At 33.5% G+C, this 27441-nt stretch overlaps 3 protein-coding genes across 10 annotated transcripts in view; 2 read left to right on the forward strand and 1 right to left on the reverse strand.

Moving 5' to 3' along the window:
• LOC105326853 (dnaJ homolog subfamily B member 6) overlaps window positions 1–7773 on the reverse strand; it is a 32459-nt gene extending 24686 nt beyond the window's left edge. For 4 of the 6 annotated variants that reach the window (XM_034454712.2, XM_034454700.2, XM_011427071.4 and 1 more), the window contains exon 1: window positions 7678–7773. The gene's annotated coding sequence lies outside the window, so the exon portion shown is untranslated. Of the gene's footprint in view, window positions 1–4340; window positions 4492–7429; window positions 7565–7677 lie in introns of those variants that run through there. The other 2 variants (XM_034454696.2, XM_034454693.2) reach the window with 2 other exon arrangements.
• A 190-nt stretch (window positions 7774–7963) lies between these two features.
• LOC105326854 (polyribonucleotide 5'-hydroxyl-kinase Clp1) lies at window positions 7964–22100 on the forward strand. Of its 3 annotated transcripts, none has more exons than XM_066072613.1 (12): window positions 7964–8130; window positions 8384–8461; window positions 10263–10376; window positions 10892–11017; window positions 12487–12600; window positions 12933–13131; window positions 13314–13403; window positions 14084–14184; window positions 15544–15694; window positions 16363–16443; window positions 16637–16730; window positions 21457–22100. In XM_066072613.1, the coding sequence occupies exons 1-12, from the start codon at window positions 8116–8118 to the stop codon at window positions 21569–21571; spliced, it is 1278 nt and encodes a 425-aa protein (XP_065928685.1). In that variant the 5' UTR covers window positions 7964–8115; the 3' UTR covers window positions 21572–22100. The 3 variants fall into 3 exon arrangements, with proteins under 3 accessions (XP_065928685.1, XP_011425375.3, XP_065928684.1); XM_011427073.4 differs by lacking the exons at window positions 15544–15694; window positions 16363–16443; window positions 16637–16730 and adding exons at window positions 19447–19597; window positions 20088–20168; window positions 20644–20737; XM_066072612.1 differs by lacking the exon at window positions 21457–22100 and adding an exon at window positions 17021–17664 and having other exon boundaries at window positions 7965–8130.
• Window positions 22101–23870: 1770 nt separating this feature from the next.
• Window positions 23871–26482, forward strand: LOC136272134 (polyribonucleotide 5'-hydroxyl-kinase Clp1-like). The gene is made up of 4 exons (XM_066073184.1): window positions 23871–24069; window positions 24560–24640; window positions 25116–25209; window positions 25929–26482. Exons 1-4 carry the CDS (start codon window positions 23886–23888, stop codon window positions 26041–26043), a joined length of 474 nt encoding a protein of 157 aa, XP_065929256.1. The 5' UTR covers window positions 23871–23885; the 3' UTR covers window positions 26044–26482.
• Window positions 26483–27441: the final 959 nt, after the last annotated feature.

Below are 27441 nucleotides of genomic sequence, written 5' to 3' on the forward strand. Positions count from 1 at the left end.
AGGAATTTTAACGTTTTTTCTGCAATTAGTAAATAAAATGGTTACCATGGCAACAATTCTTTATGAAATTAATGCAAACTTTTTCAAAAATACAAAACAACCATGCTCTACAACTTTGGAAAATTTCATTTATATATCTTTGTAAATAAAGATTTTATGCATTGATGAAGAATTGATGTCATCAAAATGTGATTTTCCCAAAACAATTCAGCACAGGTGCTCTTTAAATTTGATAACAATATAGCAGAGCAAGGGTTAAGTTTTAAAGCTATATTATCCAAGGTAAAATAGCTTGTTCGTAATTATGTCAAATCATCACTTATTCAGACAAGCTGTTGTTTATAACTTTGAAATTCAAATACAAATTTTGCCAAATGAAACAGCAAAATCAATTAAACATGATCCGCTGTTTATAGATAAATGAATGGATAACGTCCTTATTAATACGAAACAATATCCTGTCAGGATACGCAAAAAAATTTCACTGAAATTTTGCACAAAAGTTTTCAATTTGCAACTGTCTGACTATTCCATGATTAATCATTGAAAATATTACGTCAAGTTAAATGTAACAGTCTCGATCTACCGTATTTCATGTTCGACATATATCTGTAATCAATTTTACATCATGCAGGTTCTACTGCAATCATCTTCTGTTGTGTTCTTTTACTATTTTGTGTAGTACGTTACATCATTACAATCATTTGATTTCTTTGATGGTCGGAGAACAATTCAACATAGGTTTTGGGACATCCCAATACCTGTAACATCGGATAAGTTCACTCTGTCACTCAACTGAGCTGATTATTTATCAGTAGGATATGTTGGCATTTGCTTGCAAATTTAAGCTGTTCAAAGAATGAAAGCACTTTCCGCAATATTTCACTTAAGTCACTTTAAGTGCTTTACTGATCATCTAAGTTCTAAATTAAACTTCAGTGAAAAATTTCTTTTTTAAATATTTTATTAGACAGCAGTAACTTTACGCACAAGTTCTGTATTTTTGGCATCAGAAGTGACATCAATTGTCTTTCAAAGCTAAATATATAAACTACAGCAGAAAGCCCTCAGATTCATCAACTAGAAATTGGCTGCGATAATAAATTTACGGCATGCTTTACAATGAGCTTAGAAGACTAGAATTTCCCAATTTCCTTATACTGTAAACCAGCTTTATACTAATTTTCAAGATCAAGATGTAGATTATATGGAAAAATAATATACGAGAGACATATGAAAACTAATTGGCAGCAATACAAGACTCTCGTGAACCTCGTTGCATAAATTTCTCATACGCAATAAAAGTTGGTTTTGTAACCTACAGCCTGGTCAATATTATACAAGCAAGAGTTAAAGAAGTCTCAGGGCCAATGTCACACAATGTTCACTAATTAATAGAGGAAACAGCAGGATCTGTCTGTAAAATGGTTCACTAAAATGTGGACACTATCACACATGTACATGTATTAACAGACAATCAGGGAAAAGATCATTACATATCCATTACAATGCATGCAGTTCTGTTCCTAAATTCATATTGATTTGTTATATATATATCGAAAAATCTAGAATAAAAGTTTCCAAACCCATTAGCTTTCCGGATATTGTCTTCAAGTCGTGCTATGCAGAATATCAGCTCCTATTATATTGATACTGTCATGTCATTTTACAATAAGATGAAACATCTTAAAAATGTTTCGATCAATACTGTACCTTAATATCATTTTTAGTGTCAGAAAGATTCCTTGGATCAAAAGACTCAATTAGCCTGCAGATTGATTGTACCAGAAATGTGGAATAAAGAACATAAATGAGAGGTCAAAGTGCACATGATTACATATATACAATGAAAATTTGAATTAGCTAGGAGCTCGAAAACCTAACTACAGGTCTTCACTTGAAAAAAGCCATTTGTGTCTCCAAATTTGCATAGGACACAATAGACAAATCTCTATGAAAGTAAACTGTAGTCATTTTAAAACTTCATTGCTAGTAGACAAGTCAAATAGACACAACTCATTCTCTATATCTAGCAATACACAGGTCCCTATATGCATGTAACAATACAAAATATACAAACGCTAAGCTATAATTCCGCTAGCATCAGAGAGCGGATTTAGACATTACTTTGTCTATTGCCAGTAGAAAGCCCAAATACCAGTAGACATTCATAGACACAGCATGATCATTTCTCTACAATATGTAGACAGTTCTCTACATATACCAGTATACAAGTATAGACACATCTCTACAAAATTAGTCTGGAGCTGTTCCTCCCCCAAGATTCCTGTACGATAAGATCACCCACCTGTTTCCCCATTCAGCAGCCAACAGCTCTTGTAAACAGTTCCCCTAATCACCAGAAATATCTCCCACAACAATTTGGCACAATCAAAGTATCGAGAGGAGGGAAGAATTCCTCAGAAGCACCATTTCAATTTTCCCTTTGCCTTATCATCACATTGTTTGCAATCTTTACAAACAGTTCGAGAGATTTTTTCTGAATTACATGCCTTGAATCATCAGACATAACTATCATCGCCACGCAAATAGTTTCATACTTTTTTTATAGCTCTCTCTCTCTTTTTTTCGAACTCAAAATAGGAACAGGATTACAGCAGAAGAAGTACAATGCTGATGAGCAAAACAAGATTAATAAGGCACGTACCAAAGGATGGTTAAGTAAACAACAAACAGCGAAAATACCATTGTTCAATTAATAAAAAAAAAGGAAACGCACGATAAACATTATTTTCCAGCTGGGATTGGGTTCTGTGCTACAAGCCTACAATATGCACTTTTTGAAGAGCTATTTCTTGGACAAACACAGCTGTTCACATATATAGAAAAGGGCAAGACCTGGGCATCTTTTACACATGGCCAAAGGTCGAGTACAGTTTCTTCCACATTAAAGTAGCCTTGAAAATACTGAGTTTTACACCTCAGCATAACTTGAAAAATTCATGCGGTTTTGCCTTAATGTAAGATAATCAAAGGGGTGGTGGGTGTGACACATAACCAAGAAATGTTTCAAATATGTCATGAAAGACTTCTTAATATTTTATTGTCCAAAACATCACCAAATCAAACAGGTATTGAACTATAGTAAAACTGATCTTTGGTAAAAGTTGAACATATAAAAATGCCATGATTCAAGAACAAATCTTTTGCTCTGACAACAGGATACTGTTTAGAGGTTTCAAACTCCACAAAGGCTCAAGAAAAAATCAGGAAGCAATTAAGAGCACCCAATTACAACAATGTTCAACTCATATGCCAGTTATATGGGTTAAGCAATAGTTGGCACTGACATCATTAAAATCCCACAAGGTTTTAACTTTTTTGTAAAGACTGACTTAATGATTTCATGAGCTAAACAAATGTACTTATTAATAAAATCAACAGACATATAAGACAAAATTTGTCCCAATATAAGAAAATGATGAAATCTCAAAACCATTTAACACAAAATATTTTAGTTCAGGAAAATGATTGGTCAAAAAATAACCATAAAATCATTCTAAAAAAAAAATTACACAACTTTAATTTTTTAGCCATAAAATATTAATAGGTAAGTATTATAGCTAATGTTAATGCTTGAGGCAATTTGAATATTTCCAATATACAATCATAGAGAGTTTTTCGATCTTCTCAAGGTTATAGAATAGCATGACCATCCAGTCATTTTAATCTTTGGAAATTAATTAATATATATATACAGATCTCAGACATGATACTAGGCAAATCTACAGGCACACTGACAAGCAGGCAAGAACATTCCTTGATGAATTCCCTTCATCTGTCAACGAAACCTATCAAATCCATCTATAATGCATATAATTATAATTTTGCTGCCCATTTCATAGCATATCAAGAATACATGTACTTACATGTAACTTTAAAGACTCCTAAACATCTATGGTGGAAATTATCATTGCACAACAAGAAAAAATCCCTACTGCTACATGTATTATCTTGATCATTTATCAAGGTTTATTGCATTATCAGACAGGTAACACTGAGCCAATATGCAACTTCCTATGGGAGTTTAATTGTCTTATCTATAAGAAAACATGCAATATACCGACACATGTTTTTGTGGTTCTTCAAAGTTAGATACAAACATATAGAGAAAGTTAGACTTACATCGTATTAAATAAATCCTTTAACAACAAAATCAAGTTGGCTTTACATCTTCGGAGCACAGGAAAGTCAGATAGACAAAACATGCAATAAAAGGACACTAATTCTGTTTGTGTATGTAGATTTTTGTGTTACAAAACTTTTACAAAAAACAACATAAGTTACAAACATGAAGAGAAAGTTAAACTTAGACTTACATCGTAAATAAATCCTTTTACAACAAAGTTGGCTTTACATCTTCAGTGCACGGGAGAGATAGACACATATCTAGGGGGCAACACCACATTCTTCTAGAGCCAAATTTAGAACCAGGCACAAAATGAGTCAGCACCAACAAACACAAAATTTTCTTACAGCTACAGTATTGGCAAAAAGGAGGGGGAGGGCTGTCAATCAATTAAACGAGAGAGAGAGAGAGAGAGAGAGAGAGAGAGAGAGAGAGAGAGAGAGAGAGAGAGAGAGAGAGAGAGAGAGATTACATAAATATTGCATAAAAAACCTCAGATAGTATCACATAATACATAAACATACAGATATTGCAGACAACGATAACATTATTACTGATGCTGTATGCATTTTTCTGCAAAATGTAAACATAGATATGTTCTGGAGTATGTAAACAACTTGGTAGTGATTATAAATAAGTGTAGACATGCAAGAAACCAAAGGAAATGGAGCTTGAAAGAAGATGATGGGAAATCTTCTTTTATTCATTTTGACAGTTAAATAAACAATTTAACATTCAATATATGAAATCGATCATGTACCTTTTTAACAGGAAGATGAATTAATTAATGGATTTGTTTTACATGTATGCACTCAAAATGCCCAAAGGAATTGAGCTCTAATTTTACATTCATAATTATATTTCAGCTAGGTAATCATCATGATTCAGCCATTTACTGCAACAGATTTGAGGAGATCTTTCCAATATAATAGTTCACTTGTTTATACATATATAACTATATTCTTTTTAGTACGTAAATCAATAATGTACAATTTCTTAAGAAGGTGGAAATTAATGCTAATGCATTACCCAGTCGAACCGGAAGAAAAAGGCATATGAATAGAAAACATTCATTTTTCTGAAGGATATAGGATAAAATTCTAATTTCTGTAATTTCACAGGACAAAATTATTTCAATCTGTTGTCAAGAAGGTTTAAATGACTGATTATTTCTAGTTTGAATCTACATTAATACATTATCTATAAAGTCCCAGTTATATTCTATTTTATTCTTTGGGGGTGGGGGAGGGGAATCGAAGGCTTGTATAAGAAAAATGATTTTGCTTCTTTGCTTCAAACATCATTAATATTGATGTTTCATAAATGATTTTGATTTTGAATTTTGTTTAGAAATATAAATGGATATCAATCTACATGTATATCTTCCAGGTTCAACATTCCTTGACAAACTGATACAAAACCAGTTAACACTTGTAAAACAATTCATTTGTACCAAAACTGTTAATAAAAATAAATATATGAAAATTAAATTGATACATGTAACCCTGGTACCCATTATGATCTTAAATGAAAAACAATCTATATGAACTATAATACCCTGTGTACTACGCTCAAGATATCCTTGATGAAAAATTTGCTTGTACGGCTCGTAAATAGGCTCTGTCCACCAAATTTTGCTCTCACCACCATTATCCCTGCAACCCCTATATAAGCTGGAGACCTCTTCGCAGTTTAAAGTATTTTGCTGTAGAGGTCTCACCTGTGTGGACGTACATCTTTCCTTGCCTTGTTACTTGGTCGTGATGAAATTATCAAGTTTTACGCACTTTTATCAAGCAAGGAGAATACTAACCACTGCTTACATCAAATAAACTGATCAAAATATAATTTACAAACAGAATGTGCATATAGAATAAAAATAAAATGCATAAATTCCAAAGACCACGAAAGGAAAACTACACGTCGGACATGAGTGAGTTTCAGGTGTGCAATCAGGTGTAATGAAATCGAAGGGTATATATACCAGGTACCTGTGTGACGGTGCCTAATTACGAGCGGTGTTCAGCTTTAATTACACAATATCTACAAATACTTCAGGGTTCAAACAATGCTCATTCAAAAGTATAAAATAAAACTTAAGATTTCTCCTTTAAAACACCCCTGCTAGCATGTCAAGTTTCAATACACAGCTAATTTGAGCTAAAAATGAAAAGTCTACAGGGATTTTGCACATATAGCAAATGACATGACAGTACCTGAATAATATAATGTTAAAGCTGCTTGGTCCGATTTTTTTGTAATTACAGTATCAAAATTTTTCCATACAAATCATTTATCTTAGAAAGTTATGGACTTTCTCCAATTTACACCAGCAGAATCAGTCTCCTTTCAAAGTTAGAAATATTCAAAGTAAATAAAAATAATTTCTCTTTGGGCAAACGAAAAAACAAACCAAAATGCATCACGGGAATGTATAGAAAAGGAAACCACTTGGTTTCGTCCCCCCGAATGATTGGGGTTATTCAACCCGCATGTTATGCATCGATTGTAAAGAAAGCAGACTTTGGAAATATTAGCGAACAATATGTACATATGTTTATTTGTAATTTGTCTAATCATTTCGACCTTCATTTAAAGCGATGTCAAAGTCGTAATACCACCATACCCGTCTCGTCGTCAGGGGTGAAATTTAACATGAGGCGAAATAACGCGGTACCTTTTAATGTCGTTTGTTTTGTTAGCAAATTTTGCACGAATTTTTCTTCATTGAAATTTTGCATAATTGATGGGTAAAACTACTGCAATGTCTATTATTATACATATACTAAGCATAGCCATCGTTTAAAAGTGGCATAAAATTTGATAAAAAATCGGACCAAGCAGCTTTAACAAATTGTGCAAGATATTTCGAGTGTCTTACATATTGGTAACATTCAGAAGTAAAGTTGTGTCAACGATTAGAAACAAGGAATTCTACACTTTGATTACGAATGCAATCTTATTCTTTTATGCTTGGTAACAGCAAATGATTAAACAAAATTGTATAACGCACATTTAAGATTCAAATACACATACTATTGACAGTACAGCTGCTTTTCAACAGTGTAAATTCCCTTAGTTGGAATTCAGCAATTCAGTAGTAAGCACTGTCATGACATTCAGTATCCAATTTCTCATTCTGCATGCATCTAATTTCTAAAGAATGTTAGGAAGCAGATTTTGCTGACTCCAAAGAACAAAAAATAATGTATTGCATTGACACCATTAGAAACAATTAAATGTCAAGGCCTTATTCATTTTCTACAAAGAAAACATTACCTGAACATCGATTTTCTCTCAACAAGAGCGAAAAACCTTAATTCTCTAATGACAATGCCATTGTCATGATTGTGCATGAAACGTCATAATAAAATGATGCGAAAGCAAGGAGAGCCTAACAACGTAGTAGCGCCATAAGCTATGCGTTTGCGAAGAAAATAACGGAATAGCAATACACTATAATGATTTGCCAAATTTTGACAATCTCGTTTTTAAAGGAAGAAAATGTTTTAATTTGTTTTACTAACCAGATTTGCAAATCCTTTTCAATGGTCGCCATCAGCAACTTGATACCCATGTGGATTTTAACGTATCCAGAAGCGTCCAGAAGACTAAGGAATCGTCTAATAGCATAAAAGTTCATGTCATTATTTAACAAAAGGAAAAAAAAAATATTCGGAATGATCATAATCAAGAAGTAACAAAAGTTAATGGAATTTTTTTTTAATTCTAAAATATGATAATAAACATATATATTTAAAGAGTTTTTTTTTATATTGATGCCATCCTTTTTTTTTTTTTGTTTCGTTTAATAGTCTTACCTTTCAACCGGAAGTTTTGGTTTGTGGAGGTTTCACTTCGTTCGGCAAGGCACATGCTGGATGATGCATTCGACAGTGGTTTTTTTCAGTTAGATCTGTTATATACAAGTTTCAATAACTGCACAGAAAGAATTAACGTTAACCATGTCTGAGGAAAAGGTAAATTTTAATTTTGAGTAATTAGAATGACCAAGGCAAATGAATACTATTGAAGAATAATTACAACAAACTAAAGCTGAACAACATTCCTAAATAGCATGAGTCACCGTCACACAGGTTCATAAACCCTTCAATTTAATAACGCCCGATTGCTGAAGTTCATGGACGTCGGATTCCTATCATATGGTTATAGATTTTGTGCATTTGTTTATTTGAGATATTGTTTTTATAGACGTTACCATATTTTTTGCAGAGTGTTGAGGAGTACAGGCTTAATGCAGATGAAGAACTGCGATTTGAAGTGGAGGCAAATGCTTCTGTACAAATGGAGGTATGTTTGTGTGAAGGTTACATGTAATTTCTTGTATTTTAACTCTTGTAGCTGACAGAGCATCTGACTAGGTAATGGTTTGAATCCTGCTCTTTTATGTTATTTGTTGTTAATCTACATGTATCCTATCATGTGTTACGTACTGCAACTGTACAGTAATATTGTTTAAGAGTGTCCAAGTAGTACAATGGACATAGGTAGAATGTTCTATCGTTAAAATGACAGATGTCCTACGGACTCGGTTTAACGATAGAATTCGTCCCATATAGTCACTTCGTAGCAAATAAAAAAATTATATCGCATTGTATCTCGCTTAAACTTTCATGTGATTGGTCACAAATAACTACAATGTTGCTCTTTTATAATCCCATATTACCACATAAACTGTTTTTGCAACGAAATCGCTGCCACTTTCAACATCACTTTTGAAACTTCGCTATTTATGGTCGCCATGTGAATGATAAAATCCGAGACATTCCGAGTGCTGTGCGATTTCCGCCAAAATGGCAGGCAAATTTAAATGTGTATTTTAACAAAATGCATTGGTACGACTCGTTAAATGGATATTTTGTGGAATAAACTACATATGCATGTTCAAAAAGGTTTGTAATGTATAAAATTGTGATTTTCCCCTGCAGATTATTTTTAACAGACTTAAAATCGACACAAAGCTGATCCGCTTCGCGACTGCTACATTGCAAGTATATGGGACGAATTCTTACTGTGACCTGAGCGTAGCCTGGTCACGGTAAGATTATTCTTTCTACAGTCAATGGACAATGCAATGCACTTGCTTCTGTCTGCTGCGACCCAATTTCTATCCCCATGTCCATTGTTGACAGTGGTTGTATGTGATAGGGTATGGTGGTCTCCCACTTGGAAATGTGGGTTTTCTCTGAGTGCTCCAGCCTCCTCCCATAACAATGACTCCCTCACGCTTACATTTTAAAGTTCAGTTCAATTGCTAGAGATGAAATTGACTGTATTTCAGTGCAGTTAGATATTTGGGCTGATGCCATCTGTGAATCTCAGGACAGTTTTTCATAGTTTGTGACCGGAAATTTGGCCCAAAACTTTGCTTGCTTGTTGCGGTTGTGGTTAAAATAAAAATCTCAATGCATTCCGCCCGCTTGCTTTAATTTTGCATCTGAGACATTCTTCTATTTCAAATCTTTTTTCCCTTTGCATTGTGCATAAGAGAATATCATATGTTTTCTGTTACTCAAAGCTGAACACCGCTCGTAAATAGGCACTGTCCGCCATATTTCTCTTTAATCGTTGCTGTCCCTACAACCCTTATATAAGGGACAGACCTCTAAACAGTTCAAAGTACTTCGCTGTAGAGGTCTCACCTGTGTGGACGTACATTTTGCCTCGCCGTGTTACCCGGTCGCGATGAAATTATCAAATTTTACGCACTTTTTGAAGCCAGGAGAATACTAACATCAAATAAATTGGTGAATGCATTATTTACGAACAGAAAATGAACATAAGATAAGAAAAAAATGCATAAAATCTAAAGACCACGAAAGGAATACTACATGTCGGCCACGAGGTTCAGGTGTGCAATCGGGTGTAACGAAATCGAAGGGTTTATATACCAGGTATCTGTGTGACGGTGCCTATTTACAAGCGGTGTTCAGCTTTAACATTATATATGTATATCTGTGTGCATATTTTCTTAGTTGTTGCTGTCTCCTAAATTTTCTTGATAAATTGTAAGCAAATTTGTTTTTTTTTTAATCTATTTATTCTGGTCAAATTGTATGTCTTATTGCTCTTTAAAAAAATCTCTTTGCAGTTGTTGGAGGGTATGGCTGAGGTGTTTGGATCTGAGTTGACCAAGGGCAAAGTCTACAACTTTGATCAGGGCTCCAAAGTGGCTGTGTTCACCTGGCATGGCTGTTTAATCAAAATATCCTTTCCACTCTGATTCTTCTATTTTAACTAGATAATTTTATCCAATAAAGATTTTACATGTACTGTACATCTGAAAACCATATACTGGGGTATGTCTAATACAATATACTGTCTGTATAATGGAAATTTTCTGCAATTTTAATTGTGGTTTAGATTCTATTAGATAGGTGTCAAATTATATTCCAAGTGTATATTTCTGTGATAACATTGATTTAATGGAGTAAAACTGGTAAATAGGGTAACCATCATCTTCATAGAATATTTTGCAATATTTAATATTTTATAATATTTTTCCTGATATTCCATAAATGAATAACTGCAGAAAAAACATTTATATAGTATATAGATCATAGATGTGTTGTGTATTCAACATGATGATTTGAAAACTTTAAACTGTACACATTGACGACATGCATAAATAGGTGAATGAACAATATAGAACTTGTACATATCATTGAACTGACAAATATAATTGTCCACTGACTTTGTTTCACCTTAACTGCCTGTCACCTGCAAGGAAGAACTGAGGTGGCTTATGTTGCCAAGGAAACACCAATGGTGATGTACATAAACACTCATGCAGCCCTGGAACAGATGAGAGAGAAGGCTGAGAGTGATAACACAAGGGGACCAAGGGTAGGCCTCACTTGTCAGTTAGACAGAAAGTTAGAATGGAAGAGTAACCATTGAGAATAATAGGGTATCAATGGTTTATGACTCTAGAGAGTAGAAGGGTGTATGGACACAAAAAAAAAAGAGGGGTAGGCCACACTTGTCAGAGAGGTAGAGTGGAAGAGTAGCTGATGAGAATGTTAGAGTACCAATAGTAGATAACTCTAGCTAGAGAGTAGAAGAGTGCTTGAACACAAAAATGCGAAGGCTAGGCCAAACTTGTCAGTTAAACAGAGAGTTAGAATGGAAGAGTAGCCATTGAGAATGTAAGGGTATAGGGTATCAATTGTAGATAACTCTAGCTAGAGAGTAGAAGAGTGCATTAACACAAAAAGACGAAGTGTAGGCCAAACTTGTCAGACAGAAAGATAGACTGTGATAGTAGCTCATCTTTGCAAGCCAATGGTTTTTGGTCCACTCTGTTGTACAAACAGAAAAGTGTAGTGGACTAAAAAAAAAACCCTTGGCTAGCAAGGTGTGTAGGATAGAAAACGGGGAGAATGTTTAAGTAGGACTATAAACAAACTCTGGTTAGAAAAACGATATGTTAGGCAGCAAGGGTAAGTAACTGTAGGCAGTTAAGTTAGAGTAGCAATTGTAGATCACTAGTCATGTTAAAGAAGGAATGATAGGTAAGTTTTGTCTGTGATACGGAGAATGAAAATGTTACATGTAAAGTACCAAGAATAGGCAACTATTCAGTGAAAATAGTGTGAAGATTTTAAATCTGCTATTGCATTGATGGATAACTGTATTCATGAAAACAGAAAGTGTGAACATCAAAGTTACATTGGGTAGCATGTAAAGCTTGTCAGTAAAAAAGAGAATGAGAAATTAGAGAAGTTATGATATCTTGTTGTAGATCAATATAATTGTAATTTAGAAGAAAGGGGGAAGGAGAAGAGATTCTTGATAAAGGGAGAGAAAAAAAAATGAAAGATTAATATATTAATAGAGAGAATTTATGGAAAGAGAGGAGAAAGAGAGAGGGGAGGGCTAGCTTTTAGAGAGAGAGAAGAAAGAAAGCTAGTGAAGAGCTTTTTAGAAAGAGAAAAGAAAAATTATAGAGAGATAGAACAAAGAAATTATAGAGAGAGATAGAAGAAGAGATTATAGAGAAAAGAGATAGGTGAGAAGAGATGTGTGAGAGGGAGAAAGGAGAGAGAGAGAGAGAGAGAGAGAGAGAGAGAGAGAGAGAGAGAGAGAGAGAGAGAGAGAGAGAGAGGAGAGAGAGAGAGAGAGAGGAAAAGACATTATATAAAAAGAAGAGACAAAAGGTGAGAAGAGATTATATAAGAGATGAGATTATGGAGAAAGAGACACAGGGAAGAGACTTAAATAGAAAGTGGAGAGAAAGGTGTACATGTATAATGTTTTGTGTCTCAGAGAAGCAATGTTAAGAAATCTTGTTACTTATTGGGACTTGTTGCCAGGTGATGGTTGTTGGACCGACTGATGTAGGGAAGAGCACACTGACCCGACTCCTGTGTAATTACGCCGCCAGACTGGGGAGGGCACCTTTATTTGTTGACCTAGATGTCGGACAGGTATTGTACTTACTGCAATACTTTATTTTCATGTCATGTTTGTATAATAATGTATTCTTTATTTTCAAAAATCTGGAAAGATCTGTTTCATTGTTGTTCTCTGTTTCCACACTTCTCATTCATGTGTTAAACCCAGTAACACAACAGACAGCAGTACAGGCATTTCGAAGTCGAAGAACTGGACAAAATTTCAACAAATTCTTGGAATGTATTGTCATTGATAAGAGTTAAAACCATGTTTCAAATGGTATTAAGATACCTAATCTAACACAAAACATCCAGTAACACTATAGAAGCTTGTATTGAATATTCCACCGATTCTTGTTTATTAGGGTCAGGTGTCTATCCCGGGGACAATTGGCTCGGTGGTGGTGGAACGACCAGCGGATGTGGAGGAAGGTTTCCACCTGAATGCTCCACTAGTTTTCCACTACGGCCACACGGCTCCATCCACCAACCCACAACTGTACAAACTCATTGTTTCCAGAATGGCAGAGGTCACGAACTTGAAGTGTGAGAAACAACGCAAAGGTCAGGGTTCATTGTATTGACTCGGAGTTGGACTCGGGGTCCAGAAACAAGTCTTATTTGAGTTAATAGACTTGTGGCAATGAGTTGGGTTTCAAAATTTTGTATTTTTACATAGAGTATTAAGAAGGATTAATTTTTTTTTACAATGCAATACATTAATTTAAATTGCGTTGTTTTTTTAGTCAGCATCAGTGGAGTGATCATTAACACAGGGGGGTGGATCAAAGGTGGTGGATACGACTCGTTAAAGCATGCAGCAGGGTCCTTTGAAGGTATGTAATTTTGGAAGAACAGGATTCATTAAAGTGTACAATGAATCTTTTGATCATTGTCAAGCTGAATACAGCTGATCTAATATGAAGCATGAAGATAAATCAATTAAGGAATAAGGAATCACTCTTTTAGTTTTATGAGGTGATCAAATATGGCCGGGTATGATGAAGCATGTAGGGCTAATACAATGTATTCAACAAATGATTTCTTATTGCTCTGTTTATACAGGTATAATTTTTCTTGAATTGTATATTATATATTAAATGATTGACATTTTTATATAGTTTCGTTTTGTATAATTATGCAAACCCCACATGCCGAAAATACGTTATTTACGTCATTGAAAAAATGTTTTGATCTAAGTATTACAAATTTAATTTGTAGTCTTATCACAGACAGAGACACTGGGAAATGTAAATATTGATATATGGTTTAAATTTAAATTCACCATTTTTGAGGAGAACCTAATGACAGATTATGCATTTTTACACGGAGTACAAAATAATTTAAAAAGTACAGTATTTGGTATAACACTAGTTTGCTTAATTATCTATCAAAGTCCTAAGTCTACTGTCCCAATGCCTCGATGATAAGGAGACTGATGTCCAGTGTATTGTTGTGTGTTTTGAACATGGAGAGAGTTTTTGCCGGTAATCTTTGCATGTTTGTTGTTTTGCAGTTGATGTGATCATAGTTCTCGATCAGGAGAGGTTGTACAACGAGCTGAAAAGAGACATGCCCGAATTTGTCAAAGTCATCCTTCTCCCCAAATCTGGTGGAGTAAGTACATGTACCTGAGTTTTTGGAGAACACTTGATCTACAAAATGCAATTTCTATTGTAAGGGGAAGAAAACCTTTCAAGTGGAATTATTTGAAAATAATTTAATTCTGGTTGTAACGAACATTCTGATTGGCTAAAAAATTATTTTATATCGTATAAAGAATGTTGCCTACGTCATAGTAAGACTAACGTCAAAAACATATCAATACGCCTGACGTTACGTGTGAATTTTGTACAATTTTACAAAAAAATTAAATTATAAGCAATGAGTTCAATATTTATTAGTTTATACGATATAAAATGGTTTAAAACAGTTAACGCTTTTTTATAAACCGCTTTGCGGTTTATAAAGCGTAAACTGCCCCAAACCATTTTATATCATATAAAAGAAATAAATATTGAATTCATTCCTTAAAAAAGATATCTATATTAATTTAAGATAAAAAATTAGATGCAAAGAAATAAAACATGCATTATTTTAAGAGAGAGTTATCTTTGTTAAGTACATAAAAAATGTAATTTTCATTGGATGTATCCCATAAAAAGCATTTGGTATTATTATACTTTCATTTAAAAAACTGAAATCTGATTGGTTTAGATGCTGTTGATAATCCGTTCTTTTACCCTCAGCGTTAGCAACACACTTGGCAATGGGTAACACAGTGAATTGTTACATGCCCGTAAATTATGCTCATTCAGTTCACCGTAGAATTCACACCATTCCTAAAAAAGTCAGTTACATGCAAGTTTTCTTTAAAATTAAGGCATTCAGTATAATAAAATATATAGTGCCTGTTTTGGAGGGTAACAATTGAAGTTGACACCCTCCAAAAAACCATTGTCAACCAATGTGAAGCAGAATTTCAACTGTTACCCTCCCAAACAGGCACTGTATTATATATGAACATGGAACATGCATGCATTATTAATAGGGAGAGATGTCTTTAAACTGGTATTTCTATAATGGGGGATAACTGTGTACATGTACTTGTATTGTTCTTATGAAGAGAACAGTGGATTAACTCACATCATGGGAAATAACTTAATCCTCCAAATAAACTCTGAAAATGAAAGTGTGATAAGGAAAATGGAAGATTTAATCAGTGAAATGTAAGAGGATAGTAATAAAAATCAGTTATTTTGTATTTATATAGCCCCCATGAATTTATCTGAATTCATGAAAAATTCGTAATTATGCAGCATTGAGATCAAAGAACAAATTCTTCTCCGTTTCTTTTGTGTTTGATTGGCTCAGTAACCCTGATTGAATGAAGAGCAATTAAATAATCGGAATTGAATCCTTCCAATAGGTCAACCATATTCTTTGTCTCTGTATTTGATTGGTTCTTTCACACAGGTGGTGGAGAGGAACCAGCATCAGAGATCAGACGCCAGGGATTCCCGTATCAGGGAGTACTTCTATGGAGTCAAAATTAACGGCAAGGACTCGTTCTTCCCCCACCCCATGGACATCCCATTCAGTTCCGTCAAACTGTACAAAATTGGAGGTCAGCTTTGTTTTTGTTTTACACAAATAGGCAATTAATGAGAGAAGTGTTCTGGGCTCTTTGAAGATAACAAATACATGTACTGTAGATTCCTTATTTTATGCGAATACTTAATTCTGCGATTTAACGGTTTGCCATCAAATCGCAAGAACATCAAATCGCGATTGCCGAAATTTTATCATGATTTCATGTAGTTTACATATGTCTGAAAATTAAAAGCGAGATTTTAAAATTCGCAAGACAGGCTTCTCACGATTTTACACGGATATTAATTCCTCGCGTTTAATTAGAAATTTACAGTACGTTAAAGGCAACTTATTTAAATTTTCTGCTATATTTTTCACTTTGCTTAGGAAAAGGCAATTGTGAAATCATATTTAATTTAGACTAATTTTACTGAAAAGCATTATTTTAAAAGTAATAAGAGAAGTATCTTATAAAGTCATCATGTCAGAAATTGGGATGATAATTGTTGGGGTTGACTTGTTCTACACACAGCTAGTCAGAAAATGAGAGCATACAATGTGCCTTTTTTTATGACACATTCTTTTTTAAAACTCTTGCTAGAAGTAGTTATATCAGAAACAGATCGGTGAGTTATGTCAATAATTCATTTAAAAATTAATGCTAGAAAGTTTACATATGTTTATTTGTGTTGAATATTGTAGCCCCTGCCTTACCTGATGCATGCCTACCTCTTGGAATGAAGTCACAGGACAACAAACTTAAACTGGTACCCATTAGACCAGGCAAGTTTATCCTTAATTTTAAACAGGGGGAGGGTGGGGCAATACATTTTGCTAAATGTGAGGAAAAATGGGTACTGTTATTAAGTACAGCAAATATATTTCTTAATTATGATACATATACATTAGCCTTTATAAAATAAATTAAACAATAGTTATAACTGCATGCTTAATTGTCAATTGTTGTTTTTGTAAGGAATCAACATCCTCCACCATGTGTTCAGTGTCAGTTCAGCAGCCAGTGTAGAAGACAACGTCATAGAATCTAATGCCCTCGGCCATGTTGTCATGTAAGTTTATGGCATATTTTAAATACACGTTTTTATAAATGGGAAAATCCCAAGATTAACTACACTTCATGTCCTTTCATGTACTGGTATTTTAAAGTTAATTTATAATATTTAATTATTTAATATTTCAGTAAACCAGTAAAATTTCTAGTATTTTTTACATGCAATATTTAGTCTTGTTATTTAGTTTTACTTTCCTTCATACAAATACTTATTGCTTAGTACCAAACCATACTAACATGTTTGTAACAAGTTTATGAAATTCATGTCATATATGGTGTGTTTTCCAGATCTGGTTTAGACACAGAAAAAGAAACATTTAACATCCTGTCTCCTTCTCAGAACCCTCTCCCTAACGACATACTCCTCATATTGGATCTACAGTTCATGGACATAGAGATCTGATGTGTTCATGTGCATATGACTACATTGGATTTGAAACAGACACTGATATCTACTCTCAGTAATGTGCGTGCACAAAATTCACAAGTCTTGTTTTCAGAAACATAGATTTAAAATGCAACAATGCGACAGAAACAATGAGATGCCAGTGTTATACAAGATGCGAGTGAATGACTGATAGATAAGTTGGATTGGTTTTATGGTGAGAAGGATTTTCTGGCCAATGTATGGTTTTATATGGATGGAATACCATCTAGAATTGTGCTCTAAGAGTATATACTGTTTCGTGGTGTCTTGTGTATGAGTGTGACCTAAAGTTCAAGTGACATTTTATGCTGTTGCCACAGTGTATGACATTTAGTGAAACATTGGTTTGCATCTATTTTTTTAAACAAATGTCAACATGTCAATTCATTGAAAGACATTCAAAATACAGTAAAAAGAAAACATGTCGTGAAACTACATGTAACTGTTATGTATGTTTTGCTATACTGGGAAGTGTATGACTCCAATAAAAATTCTATGATGAAAACTTTTGTATATTTTGTTTAATGAGAAACCCACATGTGAGCAGGAATACGCAAGGTTTTTCTTCTTGATGCTTTTTGAGTGATCTAATCAACTTAGACTCATTGTCAAATATGACAATTTCAAAATTATAGTTATCATCTGATCACCAGATAAAATGCTTTTTATAAAACACACAGGACCTCTGTTGTTTTATTTTTTCAGTGGAATGACAAGTTTTGCTTAAAATCCTTGTCCTTTCTTAACTTAGATATCTCTAGAACAGGAAAAAAAACTTTTGTACAAAAAGACACTATTCTAAATTTTGAAAAAATATATTCAATTTAATAATTTTATGTATTAATGAAGAATTTGAGAAATGACCTTGCCTATTCAAAATGAATTTAATGCCTGAAAACACAGCTCAGGGGTCATAGAAATTAATTAGGTATTGAATAAGATTTTATTTGATTACGTGTACCTGTCCAGGGAGCTGTATTATTGTGGAAACTCTAGGGTTTGATTACTAGTATTAAACATTTTGAAACAATAGAAACTGTGTTATATGTTGTAAAATTTGTAAACTTAGGTCAGATTCATTAAAGAATTGGTATGTTCCTTATTTCCTTTAAGTTTGATTTTGGGTATGATAGAGCATTCGACAGAGTTATGGCTCTTCGACATAGAAAAATTTCAGTTATTTGCAGTTTACGTTCATTTTCTTTGTGGATGTTTCCAAGGGAGGGGGGCCTAAGTGTTTTACAAACATCTCTTGTTTCATGAGCGTTCAATCTAAACATAACGTTGATATTCATACATGTAGCTGCATAAAATACAGTTGCTGTTTCTTTTATAGTTTATTGGTTGTGTTAGCTGTAATGTCAGATTTTGTTTTCATTGTTTTAATCCTATGTAATTAATTTCTTGTGTAATACAGGAGGGACTGGTTGTCCTAAAATTTGACAAATTCAATTGTTCGTGTCGTTAGCCACACACACAGATATATATATATATATATATATATATATATATATATATATATATATATATATATATAAAAAACAACTCTGAAAGTAGTTGTTAGTTTTCTTTTACATGAAATTAACAGAACTATAGACTGTAGTTTGTTGACACGCGCAAAGATCGAAACAAATCACAAAACCATGTCATTTTGTCAGACAGCACACAAACACAACTTTTGATTTCTGCTAAGTGTAATATTGAATTTTCTCCACAAGAGATGAATGCAAATGCCTAATAACAAAGAGGTTGTCTCTGCTGTCAATACTTAAACCACACGCTCCCCATAATTTACAGTTGTCAATGTAGCGGAGGAACTGTCCGTCCTGATCAAGAATGTGAATTAATGTTGTATCTGTTGTCAGAATCCGACCTTGGCTGTCTGTTGTGATGCCAACTGGGCGAAATTTATGGTAATTTAGAGCAGTATATGTAAACCGGAGTTTCCCGCTTTGATTTACCACCACCACTGCACCACCATCATAATGAGCAACGCAAATATCGAAGTTCCTGTTCTCACAGATGTATAAAGTGTTGACAGAAGATGAAAAGAGTGGCTGTCCTTCGTCATTGAATTGAATACTCTGTATTTCAGTGGAGCCAGAGTAACGCACTATTTTAATTTGTTCATTTATGTCTTGTATGTATTCATGAAATACCATGACAACAAGGAGATCACCAGACGTAATCCTGATTGAACAAAGAGCAATTAAATAATCAGAATTGAATCGTACCAATATGTCAACCATATTCTATGTCTTTGTATTTGATTGGTTCTTTCACACAGGTGGTGGAGAGGAACCAGCATCAGAGATCAGACGCCAGGGATTCCCGCATCAGGGAGTACTTCTACGGAGTCAAAATCAACGGCAAGGACTCGTTCTTCCCCCACCCCATGGACATCCCATTCAGCTCCGTCAAACTGTACAAAATCGGAGGTCAGCTTTGTGTTTGTTTTTCACAAATAGACAATTACCGGTAATGAAAGAAGTTCTCTGGGCATTTTTTTTAGATAACAAATACATGTATGTTAATGGCAACTTATTTAAGTTTTCTGCTATATTTTTCACTTTGCTTATGAAAAGGCAATTGTGAAATCATATTTAATTTAGATTGATTTTACTGAAAAGCATTATTGATAGAATAACAATTTTATAAGTAATAAGAGTGACCCACAGATGTAGCCTATAAAGTCATCATGTCAGAAATTGGGATGATAATAGTTGGGGTTGATTTGTTCTACACACAGCTAGTCAGAAAATGAGAGCATACAATGTACCTTTTTTATGACACATTCATTGAACTCTTGCTAGAAGTAGTTACATTGTATATCAGAAACAGATTGGTGTCAGAGTTATGTCAATGATTTATTTAAAAATTAATGCTAGAGAGTTTACATATGTTTATTTGATGTATTGAATATTGTAGCCCCTGCCTTACCTGATGCATGCCTACCTCTTGGAATGAAGTCACAGGACAACAAACTTAAACTAGTACCCATTAGACCAGGCAAGTTTATTCTTTATTTTTCAACCAGTTTGGGGAGTGGGGTTTGGGCAATACATTTTACAAAATGCGAGGAAAGATAGCAGTTACTGTAAACGTATTATATTTGGCTTGTACGATATTTGGCGGAAAATAGTTTTTGAATAAGTTGGCGTGGATTTGATTTAGCTATTATTGAATGTGACTATTCTTATACATATATGCATGGCACTTAGCAATGTACTTTATTTTGCGGAAGCCTCATTCCTCCAAAAAAGCTAATTAGAATACACAGCCAAATGTAATACGTTAACAGTAAATATTCAGCAAAGAAAGGATTTCTTAATTATAATTTATGTACTGTACATAAACCTTTATAAAATAAATTTAAGTTAGACAAGATTAACTGACAATGAAGTCTTTCTACTTCGTCTCTTTATGACAGAACATAATCATTATGATAGGCAAACAAGTAATGGTAGGTTTTTGTCTTTGACAGGAATTAACATCCTTCACCATGTGTTCAGTGTCAGCTCAGCAGCCAGTGTAGAAGACAACGTCATAGAATCTAACACCCTTGGCCATGTTGTCATGTAAGTATTTGGCATATTTTAAATAAAGGTTTAATAAGTTAGTGAATCCATTGGAAACTCCTGTACACTTCATGTCCCTTAATGTAATTATGGTGTTAAGTAAACACATGATGTTATATGATAGAAACCCAACCAAACAAAACAAAAGCAAAAATCGAGACGAAATAAAACCAACAAAATAGAACAAAAGCAACGAAATGGAATTAAACGAAAGAAAAATCTATTATGACTATTGACTACATACATTCTAACTTCGTTACCTCGAACTAGATGGGACTTCAAAAACTTCGAGATATCCAAGTTTTCTAGATATTGAGGGTGAAATGCTTAAAAAATAAGTGGCTGGGACTTACAAATCACTTCGACATATCCATTGTATTCGAGATATCAGTGATTGAGATATCAAAGGATAACTGTACCAGTGAAAATAAATTAATCGAAATAAGATTTTAAACCATAAGTATAACAGCTTGTATGTTTCAGATTGCCGTTTTAAATTCTTAAGCAAAAATTATATAGAAAATTAATGTAAATAACTCATACAGGTACCCTATTTCAGTATTGCAGTAATATGGGTAGTGTTTTCTATGCAACATTTAGTCTCATGATTAAGTACATGTACTACTTTCCTTTATACAAGTTATTATTGCTTACTAAAGCATACCAACATGTTTGTAAAAGGTTTATGAAATTCATGTAATATATGTTGTGTTTTCCAGATCTGGTTTAGACACAGAAAAAGAAACTTTCAACATCTTGTCTCCTTCTCAGAACCCTCTCCCTAACGACATACTTCTCATATTGGATCTACAGTTTATGGACATAGAGATCTGATGTGTTCATGTGCATATGACTACATTGGATTTGAAACAGACACTGATATCTACTCTCAGCAATGTGTGTACAAAAAATTCACAAGTCTTGTTTTCAGAAACATAGACTTAAAATGCACTGATGCGACAGAAACAATGAGATGCCAGTGTTATACAAGGAGTGAGTAAACGACTGACAGATAAGTTGGATTGGTTTTATGATGAGAAAGACTTGCTGGCCATTGTATGGTTTTATATGGATGGAATACCATCTAGAATTGTGCTCTAAGAGTATATACTGTTTCGTGGTGTCTTGTGTATGAGTGTGACCTAAAGTTCAAGTGACATTTTATGCTGTTGCCACAGTGTATGACATTTAGTGAAACATTGGTTTGCATCTATTTTTTTAAACAAATGTCAACATGTCAATTCATTGAAAGACATTCAAAATACAGTAAAAAGAAAACATGTCGTGAAACTACATGTAACTGTTATGTATGTTTTGCTATACTGGGAAGTGTATGACTCCAATAAAAATTCTATGATGAAAACTTTTGTATATTTTGTTTAATGAGAAACCCACATGTGAGCAGGAATACGCAAGGTTTTTCTTCTTGATGCTTTTTGAGTGATCTAATCAACTTAGACTCATTGTCAAATATGACAATTTCAAAATTATAGTTATCATCTGATAAAATGCTTTTTATAAAACACACAGGACCTCTGTTGTTTTATTTTTTCAGTGGAATGACAAGTTTCGCTTAAAATCCTTGTCCTTTCTTAACTTAGATATCTCTAGAACAGGAAAAAAAACTTTTGTACAAAAAGACACTATTCTAAATTTTGAGAAAATATATTCAATTTAATAATTTTATGTATTAATGAAGAATTTGAGAAATGACCTTGCCTATTCAAAATGAATTTAATGCCTGAAAACACAGCTCAGGGGTCATAGAAATTAATTAGGTATTGAATAAGATTTTATTTGATTACGTGTACCTGTCCAGGGAGCTGTATTATTGTGGAAACTCTAGGGTTTGATTACTAGTATTAAACATTTTGAAACAATAGAAACTGTGTTATATGTTGTAAAATTTGTAAACTTAGGTCAGATTCATTAAAGAATTGGTATGTTCCTTATTTCCTTTAAGTTTGATTTTGGGTATGATAGAGCATTCGACAGAGTTATGGCTCTTCGACATAGAAAAATTTCAGTTATTTGCAGTTTACGTTCATTTTCTTTGTGGATGTTTCCAAGGGAGGGGGGCCTAAGTGTTTTACAAACATCTCTTGTTTCATGAGCGTTCAATCTAAACATAACGTTGATATTCATACATGTAGCTGCATAAAATACAGTTGCTGTTTCTTTTATAGTTTATTGGTTGTGTTAGCTGTAATGTCAGATTTTGTTTTCATTGTTTTAATCCTATGTAATTAATTTCTTGTGTAATACAGGAGGGACTGGTTGTCCTAAAATTTGACAAATTCAATTGTTCGTGTCGTTAGCCACACACACAGATATATATATATATATATATATATATATATATATATATATATATATATATATATATATATATATATATATATATATATATATATATATATATATATATATAAAAAACAACTCTGAAAGTAGTTGTTAGTTTTCTTTTACATGAAATTAACAGAACTATAGACTGTAGTTTGTTGACACGCGCAAAGATCGAAACAAATCACAAAACCATGTCATTTTGTCAGACAGCACACAAACACAACTTTTGATTTCTGCTAAGTGTAATATTGAATTTTCTCCACAAGAGATGAATGCAAATGCCTAATAACAAAGAGGTTGTCTCTGCTGTCAATACTTAAACCACACGCTCCCCATAATTTACAGTTGTCAATGTAGCGGAGGAACTGTCCGTCCTGATCAAGAATGTGAATTAATGTTGTATCTGTTGTCAGAATCCGACCTTGGCTGTCTGTTGTGATGCCAACTGGGCGAAATTTATGGTAATTTAGAGCAGTATATGTAAACCGGAGTTTCCCGCTTTGATTTACCACCACCACTGCACCACCATCATAATGAGCAACGCAAATATCGAAGTTCCTGTTCTCACAGATGTATAAAGTGTTGACAGAAGATGAAAAGAGTGGCTGTCCTTCGTCATTGAATTGAATACTCTGTATTTCAGTGGAGCCAGAGTAACGCACTATTTTAATTTGTTCATTTATGTCTTGTATGTATTCATGAAATACCATGACAACAAGGAGATCACCAGACGTAATCCTGATTGAACAAAGAGCAATTAAATAATCAGAATTGAATCGTACCAATATGTCAACCATATTCTATGTCTTTGTATTTGATTGGTTCTTTCACACAGGTGGTGGAGAGGAACCAGCATCAGAGATCAGACGCCAGGGATTCCCGCATCAGGGAGTACTTCTACGGAGTCAAAATCAACGGCAAGGACTCGTTCTTCCCCCACCCCATGGACATCCCATTCAGCTCCGTCAAACTGTACAAAATCGGAGGTCAGCTTTGTGTTTGTTTTTCACAAATAGACAATTACCGGTAATGAAAGAAGTTCTCTGGGCATTTTTTTTAGATAACAAATACATGTATGTTAATGGCAACTTATTTAAGTTTTCTGCTATATTTTTCACTTTGCTTATGAAAAGGCAATTGTGAAATCATATTTAATTTAGATTGATTTTACTGAAAAGCATTATTGATAGAATAACAATTTTATAAGTAATAAGAGTGACCCACAGATGTAGCCTATAAAGTCATCATGTCAGAAATTGGGATGATAATAGTTGGGGTTGATTTGTTCTACACACAGCTAGTCAGAAAATGAGAGCATACAATGTACCTTTTTTATGACACATTCATTGAACTCTTGCTAGAAGTAGTTACATTGTATATCAGAAACAGATTGGTGTCAGAGTTATGTCAATGATTTATTTAAAAATTAATGCTAGAGAGTTTACATATGTTTATTTGATGTATTGAATATTGTAGCCCCTGCCTTACCTGATGCATGCCTACCTCTTGGAATGAAGTCACAGGACAACAAACTTAAACTAGTACCCATTAGACCAGGCAAGTTTATTCTTTATTTTTCAACCAGTTTGGGGAGTGGGGTTTGGGCAATACATTTTACAAAATGCGAGGAAAGATAGCAGTTACTGTAAACGTATTATATTTGGCTTGTACGATATTTGGCGGAAAATAGTTTTTGAATAAGTTGGCGTGGATTTGATTTAGCTATTATTGAATGTGACTATTCTTATACATATATGCATGGCACTTAGCAATGTACTTTATTTTGCGGAAGCCTCATTCCTCCAAAAAAGCTAATTAGAATACACAGCCAAATGTAATACGTTAACAGTAAATATTCAGCAAAGAAAGGATTTCTTAATTATAATTTATGTACTGTACATAAACCTTTATAAAATAAATTTAAGTTAGACAAGATTAACTGACAATGAAGTCTTTCTACTTCGTCTCTTTATGACAGAACATAATCATTATGATAGGCAAACAAGTAATGGTAGGTTTTTGTCTTTGACAGGAATTAACATCCTTCACCATGTGTTCAGTGTCAGCTCAGCAGCCAGTGTAGAAGACAACGTCATAGAATCTAACACCCTTGGCCATGTTGTCATGTAAGTATTTGGCATATTTTAAATAAAGGTTTAATAAGTTAGTGAATCCATTGGAAACTCCTGTACACTTCATGTCCCTTAATGTAATTATGGTGTTAAGTAAACACATGATGTTATATGATAGAAACCCAACCAAACAAAACAAAAGCAAAAATCGAGACGAAATAAAACCAACAAAATAGAACAAAAGCAACGAAATGGAATTAAACGAAAGAAAAATCTATTATGACTATTGACTACATACATTCTAACTTCGTTACCTCGAACTAGATGGGACTTCAAAAACTTCGAGATATCCAAGTTTTCTAGATATTGAGGGTGAAATGCTTAAAAAATAAGTGGCTGGGACTTACAAATCACTTCGACATATCCATTGTATTCGAGATATCAGTGATTGAGATATCAAAGGATAACTGTACCAGTGAAAATAAATTAATCGAAATAAGATTTTAAACCATAAGTATAACAGCTTGTATGTTTCAGATTGCCGTTTTAAATTCTTAAGCAAAAATTATATAGAAAATTAATGTAAATAACTCATACAGGTACCCTATTTCAGTATTGCAGTAATATGGGTAGTGTTTTCTATGCAACATTTAGTCTCATGATTAAGTACATGTACTACTTTCCTTTATACAAGTTATTATTGCTTACTAAAGCATACCAACATGTTTGTAAAAGGTTTATGAAATTCATGTAATATATGTTGTGTTTTCCAGATCTGGTTTAGACACAGAAAAAGAAACTTTCAACATCTTGTCTCCTTCTCAGAACCCTCTCCCTAACGACATACTTCTCATATTGGATCTACAGTTTATGGACATAGAGATCTGATGTGTTCATGTGCATATGACTACATTGGATTTGAAACAGACACTGATATCTACTCTCAGCAATGTGTGTACAAAAAATTCACAAGTCTTGTTTTCAGAAACATAGACTTAAAATGCACTGATGCGACAGAAACAATGAGATGCCAGTGTTATACAAGGAGTGAGTAAACGACTGACAGATAAGTTGGATTGGTTTTATGATGAGAAAGACTTGCTGGCCATTGTATGGTTTTATATGGATGGAATACCATCTAGAATTGTGCTTTAAGAGTATATACTGTTTCGTGGTGTCTTGTGTATGAGTGTGACCTAAAGTTCAAGTGACATTTTATGCTGTTGCCACAGTGTATGACATTTAGTGAAACATTGGTTTGCATCTATTTTTTTAAACAAATGTCAACATGTCAATTCATTGAAAGACATTCAAAATACAGTAAAAAGAAAACATGTCGTGAAAGTACATGTAACTGTTATGTATGTTTTGCTATACTGGGAAGTGTAAGACTCCAATAAAAATTCTATGATGAAAACTTTTGTATATTTTGTTTAATGAGAAACCCACATGTGAGCAGGAATACGCAAGGTTTTTCTTCTTGATGCTTTTTGAGTGATCTAATCAACTTAGACTCATTGTCAAATATGACAATTTCAAAATTATAGTTATCATCTGATAAAATGCTTTTTATAAAACACACAGGACCTCTGTTGTTTTATTTTTTCAGTGGAATGACAAGTTTCGCTTAAAATCCTTGTCCTTTCTTAACTTAGATATCTCTAGAACAGGAAAAAAAACTTTTGTACAAAAAGACACTATTCTAAATTTTGAGAAAATATATTCAATTTAATAATTTTATGTATTAATGAAGAATTTGAGAAATGACCTTGCCTATTCAAAATGAATTTAATGCCTGAAAACACAGCTCAGGGGTCATAGAAATTAATTAGGTATTGAATAAGATTTTATTTGATTACGTGTACCTGTCCAGGGAGCTGTATTATTGTGGAAACTCTAGGGTTTGATTACTAGTATTAAACATTTTGAAACAATAGAAACTGTGTTATATGTTGTAAAATTTGTAAACTTAGGTCAGATTCATTAAAGAATTGGTATGTTCCTTATTTCCTTTAAGTTTGATTTTGGGTATGATAGAGCATTCGACAGAGTTATGGCTCTTCGACATAGAAAAATTTCAGTTATTTGCAGTTTACGTTCATTTTCTTTGTGGATGTTTCCAAGGGAGGGGGGCCTAAGTGTTTTACAAACATCTCTTGTTTCATGAGCGTTCAATCTAAACATAACGTTGATATTCATACATGTAGCTGCATAAAATACAGTTGCTGTTTCTTTTATAGTTTATTGGTTGTGTTAGCTGTAATGTCAGATTTTGTTTTCATTGTT

Source organism: Magallana gigas, chromosome 10, assembly GCF_963853765.1.
Source record: "Magallana gigas chromosome 10, xbMagGiga1.1, whole genome shotgun sequence".
In the NCBI taxonomy this organism is placed as follows: domain Eukaryota; kingdom Metazoa; phylum Mollusca; class Bivalvia; order Ostreida; family Ostreidae; genus Magallana; species Magallana gigas.

What these genes read in the sequence shown, in the direction of transcription:
- LOC136272134 (XM_066073184.1), top strand. Translation starts at nt 23,886, where the DNA reads ATGTCTTTGTATTTGATTGGTTCTTTCACACAGGTGGTGGAGAGGAAC. An exon ending in CAAACTGTACAAAATCGGAG is followed by an intron (nt 24,070 to 24,559) that starts GTCAGCTTTGTG and finishes TGAATATTGTAG; the next exon opens with CCCCTGCCTTACCTGATGCA. An exon ending in ACCCTTGGCCATGTTGTCAT is followed by an intron (nt 25,210 to 25,928) that starts GTAAGTATTTGG and finishes TGTGTTTTCCAG; the next exon opens with ATCTGGTTTAGACACAGAAA.
- LOC105326854 (XM_066072613.1), top strand. An exon ending in TTCTCCCCAAATCTGGTGGA is followed by an intron (nt 14,185 to 15,543) that starts GTAAGTACATGT and finishes TCTTTCACACAG; the next exon opens with GTGGTGGAGAGGAACCAGCA. An exon ending in CAAACTGTACAAAATTGGAG is followed by an intron (nt 15,695 to 16,362) that starts GTCAGCTTTGTT and finishes TGAATATTGTAG; the next exon opens with CCCCTGCCTTACCTGATGCA.